Source organism: Meles meles, chromosome 16 (assembly GCF_922984935.1).
Source record: "Meles meles chromosome 16, mMelMel3.1 paternal haplotype, whole genome shotgun sequence".
Taxonomy (NCBI): Eukaryota; Metazoa; Chordata; class Mammalia; order Carnivora; family Mustelidae; genus Meles; species Meles meles.
In genome coordinates this window covers 71,004,426-71,027,973 of record NC_060081.1, presented here as the reverse complement: position 1 = coordinate 71,027,973, position 23,548 = coordinate 71,004,426, and the positions used below count along the sequence as shown (strand labels likewise).

At 41.7% G+C, this 23,548-nt stretch overlaps 1 protein-coding gene across 1 annotated transcript in view; it reads right to left on the bottom strand.

The window, feature by feature from the left end:
• Positions 1–1,529: 1,529 nt before the first annotated feature.
• Positions 1,530–23,548, bottom strand: part of CSE1L (chromosome segregation 1 like) — a 49,679-nt gene continuing 27,660 nt past the window's right edge. Inside the window, exons 9-25 of the mRNA XM_045981301.1 lie at positions 21,535–21,702; positions 21,277–21,406; positions 19,508–19,573; positions 18,892–19,094; positions 17,569–17,653; positions 16,044–16,105; positions 11,929–12,065; positions 10,717–10,820; positions 8,606–8,703; positions 7,186–7,336; positions 6,832–7,040; positions 6,341–6,438; positions 6,159–6,244; positions 5,506–5,587; positions 3,991–4,137; positions 3,266–3,497; positions 1,530–2,071 (exon numbers count right to left, since the gene is read on the bottom strand). Coding sequence (XP_045837257.1) covers positions 1,982–2,071; positions 3,266–3,497; positions 3,991–4,137; positions 5,506–5,587; positions 6,159–6,244; positions 6,341–6,438; positions 6,832–7,040; positions 7,186–7,336; positions 8,606–8,703; positions 10,717–10,820; positions 11,929–12,065; positions 16,044–16,105; positions 17,569–17,653; positions 18,892–19,094; positions 19,508–19,573; positions 21,277–21,406; positions 21,535–21,702 — 2,148 coding nt within the window. The 3' untranslated portion in view covers positions 1,530–1,981. The remainder of the gene's footprint in view (positions 2,072–3,265; positions 3,498–3,990; positions 4,138–5,505; positions 5,588–6,158; positions 6,245–6,340; positions 6,439–6,831; positions 7,041–7,185; positions 7,337–8,605; positions 8,704–10,716; positions 10,821–11,928; positions 12,066–16,043; positions 16,106–17,568; positions 17,654–18,891; positions 19,095–19,507; positions 19,574–21,276; positions 21,407–21,534; positions 21,703–23,548) is intronic.

Below are 23,548 nucleotides of genomic sequence, written 5' to 3'. Positions count from 1 at the left end.
CAGTGTCCTGCAGTGCTCAGTAAAAACACTTCCTCCAAGGCAACCCCCGCTTGCCCCCAAGCTCCCCCTAAACAAATAGCTGCTTTTACTTATTAATACTCGCTCTGCGTATGTCTTTATATCTCACAACCATCTGAAGGTGATTATTCTCATTTTGCAGAAGAAATAAAAGTGGAGAGGCTGAGTCATCTGCTCAAGGTCACACGTGTCAGGTGCAGAGTAATTCAAACCCAGGTTGGCCCGATCTCAAAGTATGAGCCCAGCTCTTTCTGTCCGCAAAGAATGGCATCACCACTGAGAAAGTCACTAAGACCTGTCAAAAACTCACTACACACCAGCTCTCAAAATCTTTAAAAGCTGGGTAAACTCTTAGATGATGGAGTAAGAAACCTCCATTTAAAGCATTTTTAAACCTCAGCAGAATTAATGACTTGTGCCATAGGAAAAGGAAGGTACCAGTCTTTCTGTTCAGAAACTATTTGAAAAGGCATATTTACAAAGATAAACCGTCTTCTCCGTTGTTTTCAGAAGGAAAAAATCCACAACCTCAGTCCTCTGGGGCTGAGACGCTGAAGCAAGTTTCTCCGCGGCAGCATCTGCGGTGTACGTACCGGACTGCTCACCCAGAGCTTTACCCGAACCGTGCCAGGCAGGGGCTCTGGGAGCTCAGCTAAGCAGCAAACAGAAACCGTCACCACCGACTGTTTTCCATTCTGGATTTCTTACCCGTGTTAAATTATACTTCACACGTAGATCCCAATACTAGCTCAGTATCCTGTCCTGATCATTCAAATAGTAACATGATTGAATGCTTCCATTACTATGGCAAGACAAAAATAGAGTAGACTGGTACAAAAACACTTCGATTGGCTAAGCTGGAGGGTTTCTAACGCAACACTACATGTGTTGAGAAAAACATCCAAGTCAGGTGCCTGACTTTTAAAAGAAACCACTGAATTGTGCAGAATGAGATTTCAGTTTAATCTGCACCGAACGGACAATTCCAGCAGAAGTAAACTACGCCCCTCAGTTGTGATAGCCTGATTACTCCCTAAAAACTAACTGTTCTAGAACCTGCCCAGGTAGCCTTGTTTGCTAGCGTATAACCACTCCCATGGCTCATCTCAGACCTCAGGTTCTAACATGCTTCGCTTTGAAGATCCAAGGAACCAACATTCTGCAGGAAAACAGACGCTCTCGAAGGGGCAAACACCTGTGCTGCCAAGGTACGCAAGAGCCTCGTGAAGTCAGGCAGGGCCTTTCTCCCCGATCCGCGGAGGGAGCCATCTGGCCCAGAGTTAGCCTCCTAGAGACAGGTCCAGAAAAGTTCGAATAGAAAAGCCCCAAACCTATGTTAATGTTTCCTTTCCCCTGGTAAGGAAAGACTCATCTGAGTTTGAATTTCAGTTATTTGAAGAAATTCATTATAATAGTATCAGCACCAAAAACCTGGTCTTTAAGATATTCTTAGACACATATTTGAGGGCTTTTAAAAAAAAATTTTTGATTAGATTTAAAACTATGAAATATGCGTTTCTTGGCAAGTTACACCAGTGATTCTTTACTTCATTCACATTTCCAATAAAAGCTTAAGGAAACAGACAAAAATACAAAGGAGGAGAAACACAAATAAATGATGCCTCAAAACAAAACGATTTAGTAACAGAAAAAAGTCTCCACGCTCAGTGTCCGGCAAAATTTTAAAGTTATCCCAACAGTGCAAATGCTCCACTCATGGTCATATACCGAACTAACACCTGTCCCTGGAAGCTGCAAACTGGAAAGTCACCCACTTCTACTTACGATCACACAAACCACTTAATATGCTCACGGTTCAGCTTAAAGCAACATTTAATATTCTTTAGAAGATGGAATTTGTGACAAGTTCAAAAGGAAAACTTGCTTTAACGCAGCTGTGCTCAGACGTCTAAGTGATTTCCTCAGAAACCATCCTGGGCGTAGCCAATCTGGAAAAGGCAGTTCAAAGCAGCGTCACACTGGCCGCCTGAAGGTACCCTTGGAGATACTGGAGCGCTTCCGCATTGAGGCTGGTGCTCACCATCGATGGAACCTGAGAGAGATTGGAAACACGCTGGCTGTCGGGAGATCCTAACAAGCCAACACAAGCCCCCATCTTCCGGAGCACTGCCAGGGCTGGGGAAGGGCGGTGAGCCGCCAGGCCCTCCTGCAGGGATGCTCACGATCTCGGCCGCTTTATGCCTTCCGATCTGGACAGGTCTAAAAAGCAGAGCCGTAGGGCATCACTGCTCTTCCGTGTGGTAGTGGCATTGTGAGGATTTAAAAAAACAAAGTCCTTATTGGTGGTTGGTGGTTAGTGAACTGCTGATGTTCGAAGGTCAGCATGTGAAGGTTCGTTATGTGGTTTCTATGAGTTTGAATCCTGCCATAATAAAAAACACATTTTTCTCAGATACTCTACAAGGCTCTGTAAAAGGTGCTGGATAATGCAACTCTCCAGCCATTAAGTTTACTCCATAAGCCAGTATTTGAGTATGCTGCAGTTAATTAACAAAAATGCCTACAGGGGCGCCTGGGTGGCTCAGTGGGTTAAAGCCTCTGCCTTCGGCTCGGGTGATGATCCCAGGGTCCTGGGATTGAGCCCCGCGTTGGGCTCTCTGCTCGGCGGGGAGCCTGCCTCTCTGCCTGCTTGTGATCACTGTCAAATAAATAAATAAAATCTTAAAAAAAAAAAAAAATGCCTACATTTCGGGTGCTTGGGTGGCTCGGTGGGTTAAGCCTCTGCCTTTGGCTCAGGTCATGATCTCAGGGTCCTGGGATCGAGCCCCGCATCGGGCGCTCTGCTCAGCACGGAGCCTGTTTCCTCCTCTCTCTCTGACTGCCACCCTGCCTACTTGTGATCTGTTAAATAAATAAAATCTTAAAAAAAAAATGCCTACATTTTAACAGAAGAATTATTTCACTCTGGGAAATAAATACATTTCTATTCAAAGACTTAGCCGGCCTGGCTGGCTCAGTTGGAGCCTATGTGACTCCTGATCTTGGGAGCTGTGAGTACAAGCCTCATGTCGGGTGTAAAGATGACTTAATAAATAAATAAAACTTAAATAGTGTAGAGAGGTGAGGGGCGTTGTATCTCTTGCTTTGTCCTTATTCCAAAAGTCATTTGTTTAAAATCTACTTATAGCACACATCATTTTAACTAAAGAAAATTAAGGCCTAATAGTACCTTCTTGCCTTCCCGGAAAGGAGTTCATTAGTCAGAGTTCTTGGACAACACACTCACCCTTCCTGGACAGGCAGTAGAGAGCTTGTGAAGTGACTGTGCCAGGTGAATTTTGGGATTGTTCACCAGCTGACCAACAGGATCATGCTCTTTTTTCCCAGCAAATGCCAGCTGTGAGAAGGCGGTCTGATACCCTGGCGTATCTTCTATGTCAATAAAATGTTCTTCATCAGGAATGGTATCATCTTCCGGTAACTCAAAAAGGCCAATCAGAGACTGTAATAACGGAGTCCTGGATTTGAAGCAAACAAGCAGACAAAAAGATGAAGCGAATCCTTCTGAAGATCTAAAGCAGGAGCAACTCCTCAGAGACCACAAACCACAGAGCCACAGTCTCAAGAGGTGGAAGGGACCTTTGAAATGGAAGATGGACACCGGTTCTCCCACCTATCCTCCAACACCACTCTTCACTTCTTTTTGGCCACAGCACGCCAATTTCCCTTTTGGAAACTAACTTCGTCTCCAGAGCTGTCCAGCTGGCTGTGTGACCCACTGCCCAAGCAGAAGGCCGTGTGACCGAAGCCAAACCAGATTCACTGCTGCTCAAAGTTAGAAGAAACAGGCCTCAAATCATCAGATCCCTTTCTGGAAGAGTGTGCCTGAGCGAACCCAAAATGAGGCAAGGTTCTCGCAACATGTCCAGAAAAGTCAGGAACACCAGTCACGGGGCACAAGCAGTCATAAGGGAAGGAAGCTGTAATTCCCAAAAAGTTTAGAGTACTTACCATAGCTTGGTATACTCTGTGTCCATCATTGGGGGACATTCTGTTAGCAATTTCGTTATGCCAACTGCACAAATCTTTTTCTCTACATTTCCAGATACCTTCTGAATTTCAGGAATAATGATTTTTTCCAAAACCATCCCAAACATTCTATTAAAATAAAATATTAAAATATCACTATAATTAATAACTGTGAAATGCTTAGATGTTATTTACACTGACTCCTTAGGAATCGAATAAAATCCAGAGTAACAGGGCTACTATTTTTCGTCAGCTGAATGGCAGAGACCTGGAGATGACAAAGCCACAAAGAAACCTCAAACTTTGACCCTGTGGCCGAGTGCTGCCAACAACTTCTGTGAAATACTACAGTCTGGGCTCACGTGAAATCTTTACAGCCACTTTTCTGTCTCATTGTTTGTTTGTTGTTTAATTGCTCAAAAAACCTTTGAAAATTAGTTAAGAGAAAGAAGAAAAAGAATTACCCATCACACCACTGTCCAGTAATAACTAGTTTTTTTAAAATTTTTTAAAAAATATTTTTATTTGACAGAGAGAAAGGTCACAAGTAGGCAGAGAGGCAGGCAGAGAGAGAGGGAGAAACAGGCTCCCCACTGAGCAGAGAGCCCGATGCAGGGCTCGATCCCAGGACCCTGAGATCATGACCCGAGCCGAAGGCAGAGGCTTAAACCACTGAACCACCCAGGCGCCCTCAGTAATAACTAGTTTTAACACTACTGGATTATAAACTTCCCAATATCCTGTACTTAACGTACATATAAGGATATAAATGTTAACGGCTGTATTATAAAAATTATTGAGCCAACAATTCCATTATGTTGTTGCAAACAATCCTAAAAGCAAAGTTTTTCATGATATTAAACAATGTAAAATCCTCAGTTTCCACTTCACTAGAATTACCTGAAGTGGAAACAGAGGGTATCAAAGATACTGGACATTTTAATGCTCTAGGTAAAGAGTGCATGTTTTTTGCTTTGTAGGAGCACACCAATTTACCTTACCCACTAGCAGTTCTTGAAACCAATTTCCTCACAGACCTCTGCAGCTGGAAACCATATTTTCTGGTACTACTTTTTCAGGTTAGTTCATTTTTTACATCTCAGTCGATCTGGCATTTTTTGGATATAACACCAATACAGGGACCTCACTTGTGTTTTTTCTCCAAATTTTCTCTTGTCATTTTTTTCTATCTTTCCTTTCCCTATGAAATGGGAAATCCCACTTAACTAGAGTCTTTGTGTATACACTAAGTGAAAAGCAAAGACTTTCATCTGCAAAATCACACTACTGGCTTTAACAAAGGCAGGCTCCTGGAGACAACCCCGACCATCCAGAATCACACAGAACACCAGCTATGTAGAAGGCGGGGGTAGGAGTTAGAAAAATGTTTGCAGCGATTTTCTTATTTGTAACTCGACAGTCCCAAGAATATTTTGAAAACCACAAAGATGCTGATCCACAAAACAGAAATACTGGCTGGTGCAAGACCAAACTTACTTTGGTTGTATGCCATCAAATATTTCCTGCAGTGCCAGCGCGCCGTATTTTATGCAATACAAGTTAATAAAGACTAAGAAACCTGTTGAAAGGAGATGCAGAATATCAGTACAGAGGACTCACTGCACTAAACACGCAGCTCGCCACGTTTGCCACGTGAGACAGACATCATTAAATCCAACGGCTAACTTTGGCGTCAGTATTTGGCTTTATTATACAATTAACTATTATAGTACAGACAAAAAATGTTTTGATATCTGAACTCAGAAACTAGCCTTTGGAACACAATATATCTGAAAGTGACTTAGTATTTGGAGAATACAAACATCTTAAAATATTTTACAGAAAAAGTTTATAACTGGTAAAACATTTATATGTAACCATAAAGGCTAAAGGTTTTAACTACTTTCCTTCATTATTTCTGTAAGAAGAGTCAAATGATTTCACTTTTTTTTTTTTTAAGGTTTTATTTATTTATTTGACAGCAAGAGCAAGAGCACAAGACGGGGGGAGGCCGAGGGAGAGGGAGAAGCAGGCTTCCTACCCAGCAGGGAGCCCGATGCAGGGCTCAATCCTAGGACTTCAGGATCATGACCAGAGCGGAAGGCAGATGCTTAACTGACTGAGCCACCCAGCACCCTGATTTTACTTACTCTTGATAAACTTTGTTGTTTTGGAATTCTGAAGTCTTTGGAATAGTAGAATGAAGATTTGCTTCCTGTACTGATCAACGGACTCACTAAAGAAGGAATAAAAGCAACAATATGTAAGTCAGCATCGTCTGAGTAACCACAGTCCTTGCCAATCATACAGCAGGGGTCAGACTCATACTCACGGAGGCATGTGCTCTATTATACTGTTTAGAAGATAAAAACCTTGGTGGTCATTGGCTTTGGATGCAATTAGCTTCTGGAAGACACCTAATAACCCAGGCTACAACAAATTAGATCAAATAATACTCAGTTAGAGAGGCAAGGGTTAACTATTCCGAAAGTGACACTGTTACTTGACAGGCGGTGTTTCGGGAAAGGGTGATGCTACAATGATCAACATTTTTGCTTTTGTTCCTACTTCTAAACTGGAGACAGAAAATATCCCATCACAATAAGCCTTAAAGTTACGTTCTTGAAATTAACCTTTCTGGCTCTACTTTTTTATTTTCTACCATGCAGGTGATTAAAGGATATCTAATTGTAATAAAATATACATTAATATTTTCTACTAACTACTTTGCTGTATCTTAAATTACGAATTTCTAAAAACCTGCATCCTCAGTTTCTCTCTGCTACTTACAGAATGAGTCACATCGGAATGAGTCCCACTCACAATTTTGTCAGCCGCAGCACTTGCTATCGTGTTTGAACCACGTTCCAAGAATGCCTGGAGAAGCCTCACTAGAGCAGGGATATTTCCTGTTCTTTCCCAAAGCACTGGCTGAAGGAGATGAGGAAATAAGGCCATGTAAGAAGACGGGATATCATTTTTGTGTGTTTCCAGAAGCAAAGACATCACTTGGAAGACGTATGGAATAAATTCTGTTGATAAAAGTAAACACAGAGCCGTCAGCTTCGTGACCAATGACTCCCACGAAAAGGCACATACCTCATTGGCAGGCTGCATTTTATTAGCCACTTTAATAGCTTCATTTAGTAAGAAAGAAATTAACTTCTTTTAACTTACCTTGTACATCATTTTGTAAAATTTCAGTAAACACCAGAAACAAAGCCTCCTCAAAATTTACAACAGCAGCAGGGTTAGCTTTACAAGTTATTCTTATGGACAAACATATCGCTTCAAACATGTAGTGATTAAAGTGAGGTTTGCTTGGGTTCTGAAATTAAAAACAGAAAGCTTACCACTCTCCAATAATTCAAATGACTATATTAAATATCCAAAACACACACACCTATCCTTTCTAAAGCGCAATGAGAGGCCCTCTCTTAAAAAAATCAGTATTAAAAAAAACCATCAATTATACTTGCCTGCATATATGTTAAAGTTTTGTATGGACTTTAAGATTCAGAAAAGAAACAATACACACTAATGCCTCTTTCTTTGGATTTTTTTTTTTAATGGGCAGAAGTCCACTATGAAAAATAACTCGAGTCACAGGGAGAGGGCTACACAAGCTGCAGTTCCCAGCGCTGTAAGGAGCTTGTCTTAAACCCATGTGCTCTCCTAGAGCCATCCCTGTAAGCAGTGGTGGAAGAAATGAGCAGGGACACGTAAGTCCTGGCTATGCACTAGCCTTATGTGAGACCTTGGGCAAGCCTTAAACTCTGTAGGTCTCAATATCTGTATCTACAGAGTGACACTACTTTCTATCAGTGGTTTTCAATTTTTAAGGCAACATAACCCTATTTTCCATCAAACGAAATCCTTCTTGGAAGGTTACCATACATAGTTGATGAACTCAAGATTTGGGTGGGGGGCAGGGGAAGACCCAATGCCTCTTCTCTATCACCCGCTGCCCAAAGCAGTCCAACACCCTTACCAGAACTCAGTGGGAAAATGATCAGTTATCCAAAGTCCCTGTAATAGTTCTAAAAATTTATCTTTTTCCATAATTAGGAACAGGCCTCTCAAAAAGAATTTTGGCAACCTTAAGCTGACTTTAATTTTCTAGGTCTTAGTATTAATAAATATGAATCAAAATATCTATGAAACTTTTGATCAAAGGAATGGACTTTACTTGGGGGAAATAAGAGTAAAGGAGACCTGGCACAAGGGATGCACCATTTTATAAAAGTTGGAGTAATCCCTTTTTGTGTCCACTTGGTACAAAGCCTGCTTTCCTCCATCTAAGATCATTTCAGATCAGTTATCTGTACTTTCTCAATTTTATTCAGTGAAACATGTTACTTTTTAAATAAGAATAATTCAAATGAAACATTTTAAAGTTTCTGGGCCTACACTTAATAAAGTGTTAACAATGTCTCCAATCTAATACCTCTCCACACTTTTAAAAGTACTTAACTGTTGGTCAGCAAGAATCCAGAGAACTTTTCCTAAGCCTGACCTACTGCCAGAGAGTTCTGAGGCTCAAACAGTTTAGAGTATAAGTTAAAAATCAACTGTACTTTTAAACTGGTCTTGTTACCTTACTAACAGCTAATAGCTTCTGTGTAAGCTGAGTGATGAGGGTAGGGATGTAGGGGATTATGGCTTCTTGTAGGAGGGAAAAACTTCTCATGATAGCTGCAAAATATAAAAACAGCAAGAACAAATAGTTAAAATTCAAAACAAAACAGTGATGGGGGTGGGGGGGACAGTCTACAAACTCATCACCAAAATTTTAAGACCCTTAAGCTATCCCCAGATAGCTCTTTATATTTAAAAACAATCTAAATTGCCTTTCCTTTCAAAATTGCGCCAATTAGCTTTCAGAAAGCCTAAGCTTACAAGGAAAAAGGGACAGTAAGAAATAATGAGTGACGAAAGAGGCAAACATTGAGCAGGAGGAAATGGTACAATGGGGAAGGGAGGAGCTGGGAGGGAGGACAGTCTCTAGCCTCTTCCAACTAGAAAACCGGTGGCAGGTGATGTTTAGCCCTGGCCTAAAGGACAACATCACGGCCTACCAAAAACTGAGAGAAGACCATCTGCCTGTCTCCCTCCAAAAAGAGAGACTGGGAGTCCAAGAAAAATCTAAAAACAAATACAAAGCTACAGAGGGTCCACGCTACAAGAATATTGCTCATCAACAGATGCTTAACAACATTTGGCATGGGCAATAGACACATTATTCAGCTAAAAATGTACATAATTGTTTTGCACAAGTAGAACAGATGTTTACCAAGTACAGCAGGCACTACATGTCAGGCACAGAGGAAAGAAATCCTCTTTTGCCTCCTAAATCTGACCGTGTTTCTTCCACCTGAGCCAGACTCCTCTCCCAGCTAGCTGAGCACTGGGCGTCCCTCCCTAGAGAAAGCTGTCCCTGAGTTGGGTCAAGGGGTTTGAGGGTGGACCAGTGCCCCTCCTCTGGCTGGCAGAGTCCGTTCACTCACTCCTCCAACGGTACCACTGAGAGGGTGTTACAGCCGGGTGCTCTCGCACACCCCAGGAGCACAGTAACGAGACTCGTTAGCCTCACAGCAACAGACGTTAAACAACAGTCACACATCACCGTTGGAGGGGTACGGTGCCGAAAACACACACAAATACACACCGAGACATGCTCTGACCCACACATATAAACACACACACACACACACACCCCCACACACCCATACCCCAGGGGGCCACCCGGCATCAGAGACAGTTTGTTTGAAAAGCATTTCCTGAGTCAGACACAGGCTACTGCAATGCGACAGTGACTAAGACTTGCCCCCGAAGTCAGAGCTGTCCCCACGACGCTCTCCCAACGTAGCAGCAGGCAGGTGTTTACCGCTGCCTGTGTTCTTGGCAGTAGCTCTACAGAGGCAGGATGCTTGTGGAGCTAGCACGTGCACCCAGGTTTCACGCCACGACCTAGCCTAGCATGCCATCGACGAAGGTCTGATCTGATCTCCACCCTCAAGAAAGTCAATTTAGGTAAAGAAAAAGGGAGTTTGCTACTTTTTCTTTAACAAGAGGACCTCTAGGGGCACCTGGGTGGCTCAGTGGGTTAAAGCCTCTGCCTTCGGCTCAGGTCATGATCTCAGGGTCCTGGGATCGAGCCCCACATCGGGCTCTCCGCTCCGTGGGGAGCCTGCTTCCTCCTCTCTCTCTGCCTGCCTCTCTGCCTGGTTGTGATTTCTCTCTGTCAAATAAATAAAATATTAAAAAAAAACAAAACAAAACAAGAGGACCTCTATATCAAACTCGAATTAATTTTTTTTTCTCTGAAAACACTGTTAATAGTAAACAAAAAATTTTTCCATTTAAAAATATCTAAACCAGGGGTGCCTGGGTGGCTCAGTGGGTTAAATCCTCTGCCTTCGGCTCAGGTCGTGATCTCAGGGTCCTGGGATCGAGCCCCACATCAGGCTCTCTGCTTGGCGGGGAGCCTGCTTCCTCCTCTCTCTCTGCCTGCCTCTCTGACGACTTGTGATCTCTTTCTGTCAAATAAATAAATAAAATATTAAAAAAAAAAAATCTAAACCAACCTAATGCTTAGCCAACAGTATCTGGTTCATTGACTACATAACCTGAAGTACAGCTCGGAGCATTCACCCCTATAATCAGAGACGGGATTCTTATAATCTTTACACCCGGGAAACGGCCTACCTTTCATAATATATTCATTTTCTGAAGAGCCAGGAAGTGTGAGAGCTTTGAAAAGGTTTGTTAGCAGAATCTCAACAAACGGTGCGATTTCTGCGGCTGTAAAGCTATAGATGAAAAAACAGCTTTCAGTCACTGCCACCTCTTGAGCTGATCACTCTGGAATTCTCTTGGGCAACCACCAAATCACACTTCTTGGCATAAAGCGAGCCATCTCCCACCACTCACAATCAACAGATACCTTAAGAAAGTAACTGTTTACATGTGTTTATGTTAAGTTCCTAAAAAGGCACATCTGGGATCAAACACAAACCAAAATCCAGGCAAACCTGACATCATCTAAAGCTGTTCAGGTCACCCTCCGGTCATACGTATCACCACTGAGAACAGAGCTCAGACCCTGGGGGTCTCAGTCATCTCCTTTTCCTGGAGCAGGCGCATAAATTCTGCATGACTTGTGGGCCTGAAGACAGGTACTGGTTTGACTCACCTCAAAGGATGTCCTTTCAACCCTTAATTGGCTCTAAGAATATCTGCACTTCAAGTTCTTGAAGAAAAGAACCTAGAACTGTTTTCCATCTCTTAACAAAAGCTCAGTTTCAAGAAATAACACTGCTTCAGGATGGCCTGAAAGACATGCAGACCGTCCATTCCTCTACATTTTCTCCTTGGCTCAGGCCAGAAGAGCTACTGTCTGGGACCCTAGAGAACTACTTCCACTCCGTTGTGAGCGATCGCCACACAGAGTAATAATGCAAAAACAGCCACGTAAAAAAGCTCTGTCGCATGACGTTACTAAGAATACTCCCTTAATGAAGGCCAGTTTCTGAGCTGCCTTCTAAGTTACTATTTCATTGTAATCTCAAGGACACTGAAAATGTTAACTCACTATGTTGCCCTCGATGCCTTGGTTGCAAGGAGACACACAAATTTCAGGAGTTTCCTTGACTCCTGCACACACATTTCTTTTTAGAATCTCAACCCGTTATTTTCCCTTGCTCCAATTTCCTATTTAACTTTTTGTCATAACGCATCTATTTTTAGCATATGGCCTCATCCTTTTGGACCGAGATACAAAAATAATTAAATGAGGGAAAAGTATACATTTATTTTCCAACTACTAATGACATTATGAATACAGTCAAAGAGAACTTTGACCAGAAAGTTCCCACCCTAGCTGAAAAAAATAACAACTGCTTGGAGTCATACACTTACAGAGTGGTACTGTTAGGCCCTCTCATGGTAAACAGCCTCTCCAGAGCATGTGCCGCGTAAGTATGAACAACAATACTTTCAGCTTGAAGGTGATTAATCAAGAGAGGAATAGAGACTAAAAGATGTTCTTTTGGTACCTGAAAAACAGAGTAATATGCATGCTTTAACTCAACGATGTGAACTTAGAAGGCCTTGCTGATCTTGGAATGTGTTTTTTTCCAGCTGTTACAATAGGAGACCAGAGAGTTGAGAACTAGAAACTTCTGTCTCCATGTAATGGCTCAATTCACATTCACTTTTGCAGTTCTCTTCCTCTGAACATTAAACTAGGGTCAGAGGAAAATCTTGCAAATAAAAACATACACCATAGGGGCGCGTGGGTAGCTCAGTGAGTTAAAGCCTCTGCTCTGCCTTCAGCTTGGTTCACAATCCCAGGGTCCTGGGATCAAGCAAGCCCCGTCAGGCTCTCTGCTCAGCGGGGAGCCTGCCTCCCCCCATCTCTGGCTGCCTCTCTGCCTACTTGTGATCTCTGTCAAATAAATAAATAAAATCTCTTTTTTTTTAAAAAGATTTTATTTATTTATTTTGACAGAGAGAGATCACAAGTAGGCAGAGAGGCAGTCAGAGAGAGAGGGAAGCAGGCTCCCTGCCGAGCAGAGAGCCCGATGTGGGACTCGATCCCAGGACCCTGAGATCATGACCTGAGCCGAAGGCAGCGGCTTAAACCACTGAGCCACCCAGGCGCCCCCAAAATCTTTTTTTTTTTTTTTAAAGATTTTATTAATTTGACAAAGAGAGACACAGCGAGAGAGGGAACACAAACAAGGGGAGGGGAGAGGGAGAAACAGGCTTCCTACCAAGCAGGGAGCCCGATATGGGGCTCGATCCTGGGATGCTGGGATCACGACCTGAGCCGAAGGCACAGGCGCCCCAAATAAAATCTTAAAAAACAAAACAAAACAAAAACCACCAAGGTGCCTGGGTGGCTCAGTGGGATAAAGCGTCTGCCTTCAGCTCAGGTCACAATCCCAGAGTCCTGGGATCGAGCCCCGCATCGGGCTCTCTGCTCAGTGGGGAGCCTGCTTCCCCCCATCTCTCTGCCTGCCTCTCTGCCTACTTGTGATCTCTGTCAAATAAATAAATAAATCTTAAAAAAAAAAAACAAAAAAACACCAGGGGCGCCTGGGTGGCTCAGTGGGCTAAAGCCTCTGCCTTCCGCTCAGGTCATGATCCCAGGGTCCTGGGATCAAGACCCGTATCAGGTTCTCTGCTCAGGAAGGAGCCTGCTTCCCTTCCTCTCTCTGCCTGCCTCTCTGCCTACTTGTGATATCTGTCATATAAATAAATCAAATCTTTTAAAAAAAATACACCATAAAGTAATATAGTATTATGGACAAGTAAACTAAGATTTCATTAAGAACTACACTTTTCACTAGCAGGCATTTGTTAGAGAAGTCACTTAAGCCGTCTGTGCCTCATTTTCTCTTCTAAAAAAGGGGTGGTACAAAAATAATACTGATCTTCATTAGAAACTTCTAGGGGTGCCTGGGTGGCTCCAGCAGTTGAGCACCCGACTCTTGATCTCAGGTCAGGTCTTTTTTTTTTTTTTTTTTTTTAAAGTTCTTTTTTAAAGATTTTTTTATTTATTTATTTGACAGAGAGAGATACAAGTAGGCAGAGAGGCAGGCAGAGAGAGTGAGAGGGAAGCAGGCTCCCTGCCGAGCAGAGAGCCCGATGCGGGACTCGATCCCAGGACCCTGAGATCATGACCTGAGCCGAAGGCAGCGGCTTAAACCACTGAGCCACCCAGGCGCCCCTCAGGTCAGGTCTTAATTTCAGGGTTATGAGTTCAAACCCCATGTTGGGCTCCATGCTGAGTATGAAGCCTACTCTAAAGGGGCGGGGGGCGGGGAAGAGTAAGAGAGAAAGGAAGGGAGAGAGTGGGGGAGGGAGAAATCTCTAAAAATTTAGAATTCCTGGGCCCCTGGGTGGCTCAGTTGGTTAAGAAACTGCCTTCAACTCAGGTCATGATCCCAGAGTCCTGGGATTGAGTCCCGCATTGGGCTCCCTCTCCCTCTCTCAAATAAATAAATAAAATCTTAAAATTTAGAATTCCCGGAGTGCCTGGGTGGCTCAGTGGGTTAAAGCCTCTGCCTTTGGCTCAGGTCAGGATCTCAGGGTCCTGGGATTGAGCCCCGCCATCGGGCTTTCTGCTCAGCAGGGAGCCTGCTTCCTCCTCTCTCTCTGCCCGCCTCTCTGCCTCTTTGTGATCTTTATCTGTCAAATAAATAAATAAAATCTTAAAAAAAAAATTTTAGAATTCCCATTCATTACTCTTTAAAATAAAATAGCTTCAGGGTGCCTGGGTGGTGCAGTCGGCGGAGTATCTGACTCTTGATTTTGGTGCAGATGGTGATCTTGGGGTCATGACAACAAGCTCCACATCAGGCTGCACTTTTGGCATAGAGTCTATTTGACTCTCTCTCCCCCTCTTCCTCTGTGCCTCCGACCCTTGCTGCGCATGCACGCTTTCTCTTTCTCAAGTAAATAAATAAATGCTTTTTTTAAAATAAAATTTTTTTAAGATTTTATTTGACAGACAGAGATCACAAGTAGGCAGAGAGGCAGGCAGAGAGAGAGAGGGAAGCAGGCTCCCAGCCGAGCAGAGAACCCCCGATGCGGGGCTCAATCCCAGGACCCTGAGATTAAGACCTGAACTGAAGGCAGAGGCTTATTAACCCACTGAGCCACCCAGGCTCCCCAAATAAAGAAATCTTTTAAAAAATAAAGTAGAACAGTTTCACAAGGTTGCATGTAAATGTGGTAAATATGTGCCAAAGACATAAAAATTTTAAGTCAAGAAATTACAGAATCACCCACAGGAAATGCACTGCAGATATTCTTACGATGGGATACTACACAACCATAAAAAAAAACAAAAACACGAACTACAGCTGGGGTGCCTGGGTGGCTCATTTGTTAGGCATCTGCCTTTGGCTTGGGTCATGATCCCAGAGTCCTAAGTCAGGCTCCTTGCTCAGTGGGGAGCCTGCTTCTTCCTCTCCCTCTGCCCCTGCTTGTGTTCCCTCTCTTGCTGTCAAATAATTAAAATCTTAAAAAAAAAAAAAAAAGAAAGAAAAGAAAAAAAAATGAACTACATCTAAAATGAGTACATCTCAAACAGTATTAAGCACAGTAAAAAAAGACAACATGTAGGGCACCTGGGTGGCTCAGTGGGTTAAAGCCTCTGCCTTCGACTCAGGTCATGATCTCAGGGTCCTGAGATCAAGCCCTACATCAGGCTCTCTGCTCAGCGGGGAGTCTGCTTCCCTCTCTCTCTCTACCTGCCTCTCTGCCTACTTGTGATCTCTGTCAAATAAATAAATAAAATCTTAAAAAAAAATTAGAAAAAAAAAAAAAAAAAAAAAAAAAAAAAAAAAAAAGAGAACATCCGTAGGCCTTTTATCATTTATATAAATAAAGTTTTAAACCTATGGAATACTACAGAATTTTTGTGGAAATAAGTATGTAATAAAACCATAAACACACTTGAGAATTCAAGCAGCTAAAAGTACAATGTGAGAAACTACATGATAAATGGCAGGTTTCTCCAAAAATTACAGGCGTATGAAAGGGGAAGGAGGACCTCTCTGTCATAAAATAGGACACAACACAGGGGCGCCTGGGTGGCTCAGTAGGTTAATGCCTGCCTTCAGGTCGAATCATCATCTCGGGTCCTGGGATGGAGACCCATGTTGGGCTCCCTGTTCAGTGGGGAGTCTGGTTCTCTTTCTGCCCCTGCCCCTTGCTTCTGCACACTTTTTCTGTCTCAAATTAATAAAAATCTTAAAAGAAAGACAAGACACATAATCAAGCATAAGCAATGTGTGTACCTTGTTTGGATCCCAATTTTTTATGAAAATCACTATATAATGATTATTTCTAAGACAAAGGAGAAAATTAAGCATGGTCTGGAATCCTAAGTTCTGAAGGAGTTATTGTTCCGTTAGGCATGGATGTCGTGTAGAATTGCACAGAAGGGAAGAGAAGCTGGTATACAATAAAATTCTTAAGAGATTCAGTGGCATATAACATATAAATCAAAAGCTACTTACTTGATTCCTAAAAATCATAATGTATTTGATACCATCAGCTTTAAGGACAGGAAATTCATTCACTATTAAAAAAATAAAACCATAGTTATTTAAGTGCTAGGGACTATTACTCCCAGAATAGTGACATTATCAGATTTTTGAAACACAGTTTTGGTAACCAAAATGTCAAGTAACTGCAGCTTGATCATATAAAGCTCTACTATGTAGCTATTTGTTCTGATAAGATTAATTCATTTTGTTTTTTCCCCTTGTAAAGTTTCATTACAAATGGCCATGCATTCACTACTTACATTAACTGAATAAAAATGATTTATAGACCACAAGCTAATGACCATGTGTCATCTCTAAACTAGAAGTGAAGCTATTCCAAATCAAAATCATGTCTCTCAGGCTGGGATTTCTTTATTATATGTGCTGCCAAAGCAAGCACTGGCTGGGATTTCCTGTAAAGTGCTCTAATGGTGGGAAAATCAATTAGTGAAAAAAGACAGAATATTGGTCAATTACTTAAAATTCTTAAAGCCAGAGCACAGTAAAACATGGAAGTTCATTACAATATTCTCCCTTTCAGTGTGTTTAAAATTTCCATACAAAAAGGTTTTTGTTTTTTTTTTAAGTAGGTCCCATGCCCCGCATGGAACCCAACGCAGGGCGGGAGCTCATGACCCCGAGACCAAGACCTGAGCTGAGATGAAGAGCCAGACACCTGACTGAGCCACCCAGGCGCCCACCATGGGTTTTTAAAAAGGGAATACATATATAATGTATCTTGACCAACATACTTTCATAAACTTAGGAAGTTATCCTTAATTATCAGTTTGAAGTACTTTAAATTTGCTTCAATTTTTAATTTCATTTTTTCTTCAAATTCATTTTTCGAATGAGAAGGGAAAAAACCTTAAGTATAATTCCTAGAGTATGCACCAGCATAACAAAGCTGAGCTACAGTTTCGTCTTAATTGTTCCTATTTTCCTTCTATACAAGCAACATCTTTAAAGAAAGTTAACTGCAACCAGGTACGATCTGGGGAAACCATCTAAAATTTTATTCAATTAAAGAAGTAACTGTAGGGACGCCGGGGTGGCTTATTCAGTTAAGCATTTGCCTTCAGCTCAGGTCATGATCTCAGAGTCCTGGGACAGAGCCCCACAGTGGGTTTCCCTTCAGCGGAGAGTCTGCACATGCTTTCTCTCTCTCTTAGATAAACAAAGTCTTAAAAGAAAAAAAAAACAACAACACACGAATAACTGCAACAAGGACAGCAACCGGTTTTTTGAGTATCATGGTGCTATAGAGCCCCTATGACGACGTCTGCCATAATGTTACTTATTTTGTAGTATAAAACAGCAATGCGGGGATGCCTGGCTGGCTCAGTCAGTAGAGCATGTGAATCCTGATGTTCACGGTCTTGAGTTTAAGCCACACGTTGGGGGCAGAAATTACATTAATATATAAACAACAACAACAACAACAAAAAACACCCTCAAGTAAAAAGTGACATAAAAATTTTTTTCACAAACTCACCATTAGCTGATTTTAAATCAGGGAGAATGTGATTCACAAAGAACTCAGTCAGGTTTACAAGTTCATTTGCTTGTGTAATTCCATGCTGAAAAACAAATTTTTAACAGGGTAAATGACATGAAATACTTGTACACAGCTAACACAACCTATCACATAGGAAATTTAGGCAACTTTTATTTATTTATTTTTAAGATTTATTCATTTGAGAAAGATACAGGGAGAGAGAGCACAAGCAGCAGAAGAGGCAAAGGGAGAGGGAGAAGCAGACTCGTTGCAGAGCACAACTCGGACCAAGGAGTCTGACGTGGGGCTCAATCCCAGGACCCAGAGTTCACGACCTGAGTCGAAGGCAGACGAACCATCTGAGCCACCCAGGCGCCCCAGGCAACTTTTAAAAAAACAGGTTATAGGGGCACCTGGTTGGCTGAGTTGGTTGAGCATCTGACTCTTGATTTCGGTCTGGGTCATCATCTCAAGGCTGTAAGCCCTAAAGCCTGCTTAAGAGGCTCCCATCCCCTGTCCGTTTGCCTCTCATCCCCCTCTAAAATAACAAACAGGTTACAAATGGAGATGAACACTTCAAATCACAAACTGCTTAAATATAAAAAAAAAAACAAGACTATTTTAATAGACAGTAATAAAGAAATCTCCCTAATTTAAGCTAAATTTAAATTCAGCATATTATATACACTGAGCCTCAGCTAAGGAAACAACTGTGGTATCTATCAGTTTTCTGTCCATAAGAAAATTAAGTGCTGGGGCGCCTGGGTGGCTCAGGGGGTTAAAACCTCTGCCTTCAGCTCAGGTCATGATCCCAGGGTCCTGGGATCGGGCCCCACATCGGGCTCTCTGCTCAGCAGGGAGCCTGCTTCCTCCCTTTTCTCTCTCTGCCTGTCTCTCTGCCTACTTGTGATCTGTCAAATAAATAAATAAAATCTTTAAAAAAAAAAAAAAAAGAAGGGGCGTCTGGGTGGCTCAGTGGATTAAGCCGCTGCCTTTGGCTCGGGTCATGATCTCAGGGTCCTGGGATCGAGCCCCGCATCGAGCTCTCTGCTCTGCGAGGAGTCTGCTTCCTCCTCTCTCTCTGCCTGCCTCTTTTGTGACCTCTCTGTCAAATAAATAAATAAAAAATCTAAAAAAAAAAAAGAAAATTAAGCGCTTAATATATCAATGTAAAGTCATCTTGGGAGACTACATAAATCCTAATCAGAACTAACAGGTTATCTAGCAAAGTAGTCTGTCATCAGAAATGTATCAGTTCTGATTTCTGTGGTTACCACACCAAGCCTATTTTCGAAAAAAAACTATATTGAAAAGATTCACCTTCTGTGTTTGGGCTTTTGATGCCAAAGATGTCACTAGGTAAATGGCTGCATCTTTGTGTTTCCAGTTGACAGATGGGTTTTTTGCATATTCCTGTAACATGGAATTAACATAACCAGAGAAGATTCCTGTCACGGGTCCCTCAAAAAACTTGCACAATCCTCGTACTAGATCACAAGCAGCTCTGCGTCTAGTATCAATATCTATAAAACGAAAGGGAAATATATCATAGGAGAAACATCCACCAACCAACTGATCAAGATTATAAGGCAACAAATTGTCACCTGATCGCTCTTAGCAACATCAACAATGAAAAAAAAATCTAAAAAAAAAAAAAAACAAAAAAGAAAATGAATATTCTTTTGTTCACAAGAAACACAAAATGGGAACTAAAAAGGTTATAGTAGTGGTTACACACTAATAAGCATATTAAAAAAGAGAAGGCAGGAGAGTCAACGTTGGACACATGCTCAAGCTCAAACAATAACCACTCCATAAGGTGTACAAGACTGCAGGACGCAAGGCAGTGCCAACTCCCACTCCTCCCCAGAGTGACCAGTAAGAGCAAGTTTAAAAGAGCTTTGCTGTCAGACGAAGTTAAAAACAAAATACATACCAGATCCTTCCAAATCTCTTCTTATGTACTCCTCAGAATTGTCTTCAAAGGCTTCCTCATCAGCAGCTTCAAAGAGAGATGGCACATCAAGTAACTCATCCGAAGACATAACAAGTCGTTGCACTTGCACAGCCAAGTACACAGAAGACTATGTAGAACTGCCATGTTTTCCAGCAAAATGTTCCTTCCCAAAAAAAGACTACTTCATGTGTGTGTGTGTGTGTATATATACATATGTATCTTAAGATTGTATTCATTAAAAAAATAAAAAGATTGTATTCATTTATTTGACAGAGAGAAAGACAGAGCACAAGCAGGCAGAGCGGCAGGCAGAGGGAGAGGGAGAAGCAGGCACCCTGCTGAGCAGGGAGCCCAATGTGGGGCTCGATCCCAGGACCCTGAGATCATGACCCGAGCCTAAGGCAGATGCTTGCTTAACTGACTGAGCCACCCAGGTGCCCTACTTCATATAGTCTTTCATTTTTTTTTAAGATTTTGTTTGTTTGACAGAGAGACAGCGAGAGAAGGAACACAGCAGGGGGAGCGGGAGAGGGAGAAGCAGGGTTCCTGCCGAGCAGGGAGCCCGATGCAGGGGGCTTGATCCCAGGACCCCGGCATCATGACCTGAGCCGAAGGCAGACGCTCAATGACTGAGCCACCCAGGCACCCCGACTTCATATATTCTTAATCATTACTTAAGAACAGCAAATGCCTGATGGGGCGCCTGGGTGGCTCAGTGGGTTAAAGCCTTTGCCTTCAGCTCAGGTCATGATCCCAGGGTCCTGGGATCAAGCCCCACATCAGGCTCTCTGCTTAGTGGGGAGCCTGCTTCCCCCCCCCCCCCACCCTGCGCCTGCCTGCCACTCTGCCTACTTGTAATCTCTGTCTGTCAAATAAGTGAGTAAAATCTTTAAAAAAAAAAAAAAAAGTTGAATGTTGGGCCCAACCTAGGGATGTCTACTTTTTATTCTTCTGGAAGGACATTAAAAAAACAAAGTGCCTAACAACTATAATCACCATTATTTCATAAAAGTCATTTCAAACCACAAAAAGTAAAATAGACAACATCAAAATGATTTGTCCTTGATAGTTTTACGAAAACACAAAAGGAAATAAAACTTCACACTGTATTGTTCTTGATTCCTTTTAGTTCCTGATAATTTGAGCACCACTGACTTAATGATTACTTTGACATAAAACACAATTCCTTCCACATTTACTATCTGTTCTTCCCAGCTATAAGAAGGCAATTTGTATATAAATATAGTCTTGGGACTCTTTTAACCTTAATCAGAAACTAAGTGGGCTTCAGTTCTGCATTTAAAGGTTATCAATCACTTCCACGCTCAACTCTTTGACAACAGCTATTTACCTCAGTGAAACACTGAATCAAACAAAACCAAATTCTTTCCTAAACTGAGATCCTGGATGGTTTACTTTCTTCTCAATGTAATAGAATTTTTTTACCTCATTCAATATTTCTGTGAAAAACGCTCTACAACATAAAACACAAAGCTCATTACAGCAACACTCACAAATGTCTTTTATACCACTTTTTTTTTTTTCTTATCTTCTTTTTTCTTATTTTGGTTTAGAAAATAGGGAATAAGTGACCTACAGGGAGTTTTAATTAGCAATAAAAAAAATCAGACTGCATGTATTATAAAAAGCAACATGGGGCAGACTTAATAATAAATTTATACTAATATATGCTTTAAAAAACCAAGCTTTTAATCTCCTGAAAAGGCTTTAGATTTTGCTATAATTACCTCTAAATTCCATGTTAGGCACAATAACCTTCTCGCAGATACTTGTCAGCGTGTTCTGGTCCTCAAACAGATTCTTGTAGTGGGGTCTCTCACAGACTGAAGCCAGAAACTGAATTGCATTACTTACTAACTGGAATGAAACACAAAAATAGGCATTTTTTAAAATAGGAATATTTTTAAGAGCAAAACTGAATCATTTATTTCTTGGGGGAGGTAGGGAGAGAATGTCTTAATTATGCATCTCCACCGTCATCTTACCAAGTCATATTTAACCTCTTGACCTGTGGTAACTAGTAAATTCCAGATGGCTGTGACAAAACGAGGCAGGTACCGCTGAAATTCTTCATCATACTTCTGTGCATAGAGTGCAGCATTATCACAAATCTGGGATTTTAAGAGCTCCAGTAAGCCTGCTTCCTCTTCATCCTCACATACGAGAAAACAGAAAACTCAAATATAAAACTTTAAAATTACCATAAATACAGAGTAGCTGTAATTCCTGAAACTAAAAATAAAACCGAGGGTTGTAATCTACAACTATGCCACCGTAAATGGATTCACTTAGTATTTCAAATAAATGACAAATGAAACGCTTATCATTTATTAACCGTGGAGCGATTAGAGATTTTTCTTTTGGTAGCTGAATTATGAGATATTTACATATTTTACTGAAAATAACATATTCCTAGAGAAACCTGAATGATAAAAGACCGTATCACACTTTCCTTTGTAACATAGTCAGCTATACTGTCTTGTATCTCTTCCCAAAAGGTTCTCATTTCAAATACGTTAAGATAAAATAATGCTACAGGATGGGGTGCCTGAGTGGCTTAGTCGGCTAAGCGTCTTCCTTCAGCTCAGGTCATGATCCCAGGGCCCTGGGATCGAGTCCTGCATTGGGCTCCCTGCTTGCAGGGAGGCCGCTTCTCCCTCTCCCTCTGCCCCTGCTCATGTGCTCTCTCCCTTGCTCACTCTATCTCTCAAATAAATAAAATCTTTAATAATAATGCTATAGGATTCTCACCCACAGTATTCTGGTTATAATATATTAAGAAGCAAGCTAATTTAAGGGTCAAATTTGTGGTCTGTAGGCCTGCTGCCTATTTTTGTAAACGAAATTTTATTGAAACACAGCCATCCCTTCCTTACACTTACATCATTCCTTCTTTACGTTTACAAGACTTACAGCATTGCCTATGGCTGCTTTCGTTCAACCGCAACTGCAGGGCTGAGCAGTCAGAACAGAGACCGTACAGCCCACAAAACCAAAAATATTTACCACCTCAACCTTTACAGGAAGAGTTTGCCAACCCCAATCTAAACCATGACAGTCATTTATATAACGATCTCTACTGTAACAGCAATCCATAAACACTTTTTGAGTTGTGCAATGTGCCAAAGAACTCAAATTTAGAAGAGCGAAAACGGGAGGCTCTTCAAGGCATACTGTAAGGGATGTTACACAGGGAGAGGACACAAGGTGGCAGTACCCGGGTAAATGGGCGAGCAGCTCCCTGTAAGAATCCCAGCTGAGAAACTTCCTTTAGATAGAAGTGTGAAGACAAGCTTTGTTTTCTGAGGGCATCGCTTTCTCCTACTAGACTGAAAGAATTATTTCGTGGGAGCTGTATTTTTTATTGTTTTTAGTTGGCAAACCTCAGACAAAATTTGCTGTATACCCACAGAAACAACTCTCTGCGTCCCACTCTTAAAAACTGATTTGAATCACCTTTTCTAATTTTATCTGAAATGGAAGCATTCTTAATATTTTGCTTTTATGTTTTTTTGTTTCTTGGAAAAGAGGTAGATCAAAGTCATAAGCAAATGGTAACACAAAGTGATATAATGAAATGTGCATATTATTATAAAACCCAGACCAGGGGCGCCTGGGTGGCGCAGTGGGTTAAAGCCTCTGCCTTCGGCTCAGGTCATGATCCCAGGGTCCTGGGATCAAGCCCCACATCAGGCTGCCTGCTCAGCGGGGAGCCTGCTTCCTCCTTTCTCTCTGCCTACTTGTGATTTCTGTCAAATAAATAAATAAAATCTTAAAAAAAAAAAAAAAAACCCAGACCAGAAATTTTAACACATTACAAACCTTCACAATGTCCCCACGTTCCCATGCTGCACTGACTTTTTTAAAAGAGCCTATTGGTATAAAGATTTAAGTTTTCTTAGTATCTTCAACAATAGCTTTCTGTTTCATAAAATGTTCACAGTGTGAATACTCTGAGGATTTACTTTCAATCCTGTAAAGAAATAGTTTCTCTATAAA